Below are 6,000 nucleotides of genomic sequence, written 5' to 3'. Positions count from 1 at the left end.
GTGTTCCTCCTCTCTCTTTTTCTTTTCCTTCTTCACTATTACAATATTACTACATTACTGCATTACTGCATTACTATATAATAACTACACTAATATTTACAATAATACAAGAGAAACCGGTCAGATTCTGTTCTTCTTCTCAGAACCTGTAACCTGTGAACTGTTCAGGTGGAAAAGTATTAAGATGTTATAAGCTTATACTTGTTTTCTGTCAGCACTGCTTGACCTCTTACTCTCTCTCCCTCTCTTTTTTTTTCTCTCTCTCTCTCTCTTTTAGATTAAGTGCCAAAGCCCCTGACTTAAGACTCATAATGCCTACTGACCAAATCTCCACCATCCATCCATGCTCTTTTTCCTTACTATAGCAAGCAAGGCCACTAAACAAGAAAGACATGTACTGTTAGTTACATACAGGTCAGACACCAAGTGAGCAAAGGATTATAACCACCTCCTTGTCTCTACAGCCGTGTTATCCGCCCTGTTGTAATTATAGAACTGAGTTTTAGTTCTGTAATTACACTGGAAAGGATTCCTGTATCTATTTCTCTACATATTTTATTAATATCCTCTTTTCATGCTGTTCTTCAATGGTCAGGATTAACACAAAGCAGCTATTATTATTTGGGAGTGAATCAGATTCTGCAGCAGTGCTGCTGGAGTTTTTAAACACTGTGTTTAATCATCACTCACTGTCCTCCACTCTATTACACACTCCTACCTACAGCTGAAACACCTTACAGATAAAGTAGAGATAAATCAGAGACAGAAGCTCTGAATCTGTGCAGCAGTGACACTGAGATGCTCTGGGAAAAAAAATAAGAGAGCACTTAAAAATTATGAGTTTCTTTGATTTTACCAAATTGAAAACCTCTGGAATATCATCAAGAGGAAGATGGATGATCACAAACCATCAAACCACCAAACTGAACTGCTTGAATTTTTGCACCAGAAGTAAAGCAGCATAAAGTTATCCAAAAGCAGTGTGTAAGACTGGTGGAGGAGAACATGATGCCAAGATGCATGATTAAAACTGTGATTAAAAAACAGGGTTATTCCACCAAATATTGATTTATGAACTCTTAAAACATATTTATGAATATGAACTTCATGTTTTCTTTGCATTATTTGAGGTCTGAAAGCTCTGCATCTTTTTTGTTATTTCAGCCGTTTCTCATTTTCTGTAAATAAATGCTCTAAATGAGAATATTTTTATTTGGAATTTGGGAGAAATGTTGTCTGTAGTTTATAGAATAAAACAACAATGTTCATTTTACTCAAACATAAACCTATAAATAGCTAAATCAGAGAAACTGATTCAGAAACTGAAGTATATATATATATATGGACAGAAGGGTATTAAATGATTAGATAAAAAAAGCAGTGATTATGTACGCACAAATCTATGCACATTACTACGCACCTTAGTTTGACCTGCTAAGAACCTGTAAGCACTTTATCTCACATTAAAGCGAGAAGATCAAGACAGGGCTCAGTGTGTGTTTGGATTGCTGTGTTAAAATAGACACGCGTGACCTTTGGTACAGATTCATGTGTGTAGAGCGTGAGCTGTTAAAATGTGCTGCAGGATGGACTCTTCTGAGCACTTATAAGTATTTTTTTGTTTTTTATTTTACACATTATAAAGATCCTTGTAAAATACTGACGGGATGGTTTAATACTATTTACTGTGACTTTTACAGTGCCTGTACTGCATGCTTAATTACATTTTCTTGCTGTTTTAATGAATTTTTACACATTTTAGTGAAAGTGACATTTGATGACAACATGGTTGAGCTTGATTTGCAAGCCTTTTTTTAATTGTTCATAAGGAGACCTTGTTCAGTTTCAAATATACATTTTTATTTAGTTTTTTTAAATACCTTACATTTTACCACAACAGGGTGGTCAGTTTGCTGCTGGGGTTGCCCGACCCTCTCTGTGGAGATCTGCGCAGGTGCAGTAGCCATACCAAGGCAAAAAAAAAAAACATGTTTTTGTGCATTATTGAGTCGAACGCTACAAACTGTTCATGATATTTTAATTTTAATTATATTTTTATCAATAATTACAAATATGATGTTTGGTTTTTAGTATATATACAAACAGATGGAAGGCTGGTCTTGCATGACTGGAAATAAGGCAGGTGCCATGTGAACTGAATTGCCTGTAAGTTAAAATATTAATATATTTTTTTAATGAAAATAAGTAAATTAATTATTGTTATGTCTAATTTATTGGAAAATATATTGAGAACCTTAAGAGAACATACCTAAAACACAAATGTGATATTAAACCTCTTAATGTAATAATTGATCTTAACCAGGCAGCACTGGAGACATGGCAAAAATATAATAATAATCTCCCATATCAAAGAAAATTGTGTAAAATGTCTAAAAAGGTCTTTAAAGTGAAAGTTGACATTTTTTTTTCACAGTAAATCTTAAAAATCTATTATTACACAGTGTGTAAATATCTGTAGGTACTAAAGTAAGTATCTGAGCACGTAAGTCAGAACTTTTATGACTCTGAAAATGATTTTTTAGGTTAATCATTGACGGCTCATCAGATTCAGACTGACTCACACCTCTAATCCAATTAAATACACGTCATCTTCATTCAGCAGCTGCGCAGAAAAGAGGTCAAATAAATCAATATCAAGCCCTAATTCAGTCCTACACTCTTCATCTACACCCTCCCACCCTTCTCTACACATTAACATCTCCGCTACTCTCCCTAACACTGATTCTTTCTCAGGCTCGTTCTGTAATGTTGCTGTGCTTTGCGATTAAGTGTTTCATAAAGTGTTTTTATTTTTGTATTAAATTTTTCACACATTTAACTGGTTTTAATTGTGCACATCAATTTTACACAGATTCAACAGTGATACAGATTTTTAGTATTTGTGCGGAGAACCTTTGACCTAAAAGCATTATTATCAGTGTAGATTCAGATCCTCAAACATTTAAAGCCTTAAGATAAATGAACATTGATTCAACATCAGAATTTTAACACTAAACGGATGTTTATGAGAGTGACATATATTTGAACATAAACATTTGTAAGCATGCAGGGTTCCCGCAGGTCCTTAAATAGTCGTAACATTTCTTAGATTTAAAATTTGGAAAATTAAGATCATTAAGATCAGAGCTCTCCGGATTCTACTAAGGAGGTGTGGAGCTACTCTGAGGCTGGATAACGGTGGAAAAAGTGATTTATCAGGGCAAATTATGCCCCATGTCTTCCAGTCTGAAGGGTGTTTTGGACAAACAGTTAAAATGACTGGATCTCAGAAAGCTGTGGGAGAACGGAGGTGTGTTATTCATTAAAGATAAGTACTTTATTTAAAGTTCTCCTTCAAATAAAGGTTGTTTAAATGTTGTTTTTGTTTCCATCATTAACATTAAAAGACAAAATGCAACGTAAATATTAACGATTATTCTGTCAGAACTCTTCTTTTACTGTCATATCTATGTAATTTGTGCAGTCTGTGGTTTTGTATTGTCTTATTGAAAAATTCATTGAAAAAACATCTTAATTTTCTCCATTGGAGACACTGGAAGCTGGAGGTAGCCTGCACATCTTTTCTCCAAAACTCCTAAAAAGTATTCATTAGATACAGTATTTACACCAAATCATGGATATATAATAATACCTGTTGGTATCACCTGGTTGTAATTACTTAATTGTTTTTTTTTTTTTACTTTTTTCACATCATTACTAGACCTTAATTAGGCATCTTTTTTTAAGAAAGAGGGAGGAGGGCGTACAGTGTGTGTGTGTGTGTGTGTGTGTGTGAAAGGGGGTGGGGGTTAAAAGGATGGAGTGAAGGAGGCAGTCAGTTGGCTGCTCTCGCGCCTGGCGCGCGCTGGAGTTAAGCACACCGCACTGGAAAAAGAGTGAGAGACTGATAGGAGGATGGAGAGGAGGATGGAGAGAGAGGGAGAGACCGTTAGAAGGATGGAGAGAGAGGGAGAAATACAGGCGGCGCTCCGGTTGATCTTCTGGTTCACTCTGAGCTCCGCGCTCGCGCCCGTGTGCGCATCCCAGCACGGCATCCCGCTCGGAGTGTGAGTAACCTGTGCGCGCGCTGCGCGTGCCCGAGAGAGACTGGGGTCCAGCAGCACTTCCCTGAAGTTCTGTTAGAAATGTGTGTGTGTGTGTGTGTGTGTGTGTGTGAGGAGAGTGTGAGAGAGGAGAGTGTTTGTAAGGAGTGTGTGAGGGGTAAAGTGTGGATGTGTGAGGACTTGTGAGTGAGGAATGGATTGTGTGTGTGAGGAGTGTGTTTGAGTAAGGAGTGTAAGTAGTGGAGTGTGTGTGAGGAGAGTGTGTCTGTATGTGTGTATGAGTGAGGAGTGTGAGGAGTGTGTGTGTGAAGAGTGTGTGTATGAGTGAGGAGTGTGTGTGTGTGTTTGTGTGAAGAATGTGTGTGTATGAGTGAGGAGTTGTGTGTGAGGAGAGTGTGTCTATGTGAGGAGTGTGTGTGTAAACAATGTGTGTGTATGAGTGAAGAGTTTTGTGTGAGGAGAGTGTATGTGAAGAGTGTGTGTGTGTGTGTGTGTGAGGGGTATTCAGGACAGTGTTGGGTTAAATTAAGTTTAGACACAATAAGCCTTTGATGTTCTGACAGGATGAACAGCTGCTTTGATCTGTTTGTCATTTACACATATTTTCAGTGTGCATCACTTTTGGTATAATATAAATATGACAGCTGTCCTTTACATTGTTCATTTACTTTATTTCATAAATAATAAATGAACTAACAGAAAGGATCCTGCAATATTAGAATATAATCTTTTATGATTGACTTCCAATAAAAGATAATGTTTTTCCTTTTCTTATAAACATTTTAGAGATACACATTTTTTACCTGATAGTGGCAATTCTGCAATGATAGTCTGTGTGAATTTTGTCATAGGGAATACTGAGTATAGTTTTATTATAGTGTACTAACATGCATTAGAAAAAATACAGTAAATTAAACTGAATTTATTTGTAAGTCAAGGGAATAAAATATTTTATTCATCAAGTCATATGGAGCATTTATATTGAATTATTTATCTTGGAATTTTGACAATTTAAAGTAAAAACATCAGATTATATGTAATGGTATGTGGTTTCTGTAATGTAAGTTGCATTTTCTATCTAATTAAAAAAAAAATTTCTCAGCATCTTGAAGGAATTCCTGGAGGTGCTATTAACTATTACATCATTATATTAATGTCTCTTAATAGTTTTCATGTATTTAATATTAATATACAATGTAGAAAATAAATGTAATAAATAAACAAAGAAAAAAACATTGAATCAGAAGGTGTGTTTAATCTTTTGACTGGTAGTGTATGTAGTTACACACTAGGAAAAGTAAGTACAGATTTGTACTTAAAAGGGTACAAAGCTTGTCACTGGGGCTGTACCTTATATTGAGGTACAAAAAAGTACCTTTCAGTGAAAGTCCTTTTTTGTACCCATTTTTTTTTTTTGCCACTAAAGATAATAAAGATTATAAACATTATCATCAACTGAATATGGCTCAAAAACTTGATGATCTAAAATTGTCTGGCTTTCAAATAAAAAATGTGCAATTAAAATAGATATTGTTTATTAATACAGTGATACAGAATACTGAATGTACCTTTTTTCGGGTTAAATGGTACAAAATCGTACTTATTGCTGTTAGAAATTACTTTGTACTTCAGAGGGAGTGTAGTGTTAATCAGCTCAAATAAATACTGATAAAAACAATAAAAACACAAACTACCTTAAAACATTCAGCAGATGTGGAGGGTTTAAAATGTTCTCCCTGTTTTCCTTCTCTTTAATCAGGGTTAAACTCTGGGCTTCAGCGTTCGGAGGAGAAATCAAATCCATCTCTACCAAATACTCCGGCTCTCAACTACTGCAGAAGGTACTCTCTCTCTCTCGCTCTATCTATCTATCTATCTATCTATCTATCTATCTATCTATCTATCTATCTATCTATCTATCTATCTATCTATCTAT

General features: G+C 35.2%; 1 protein-coding gene across 2 annotated transcripts in view; it reads left to right on the top strand.

Moving 5' to 3' along the window:
* The first annotated feature begins 3,856 nt into the window (after nt 1–3,856).
* Nucleotides 3,857–6,000, top strand: part of cacna2d3 (calcium channel, voltage dependent, alpha2/delta subunit 3) — a 49,628-nt gene continuing 47,484 nt past the window's right edge. Inside the window, exons 1-2 of one of the 2 annotated variants that reach the window (XM_049471583.1) lie at nt 3,857–4,067; nt 5,824–5,905. In XM_049471583.1, the coding sequence (XP_049327540.1) occupies nt 3,916–4,067; nt 5,824–5,905 (234 nt within the window). In that variant the 5' untranslated portion in view covers nt 3,857–3,915. The remainder of the gene's footprint in view (nt 4,068–5,823; nt 5,906–6,000) is intronic. The other variant, XM_049471584.1, reaches the window with a different exon arrangement.

The sequence above is a fragment of the Astyanax mexicanus genome, chromosome 24 (assembly GCF_023375975.1).
Source record: "Astyanax mexicanus isolate ESR-SI-001 chromosome 24, AstMex3_surface, whole genome shotgun sequence".
Lineage (NCBI taxonomy): Eukaryota > Metazoa > Chordata > Actinopteri > Characiformes > Acestrorhamphidae > Astyanax > Astyanax mexicanus.
The sequence above is the reverse complement of the archived record's forward strand: the minus strand, read 5'-3'. Positions and strand labels throughout refer to the sequence as shown.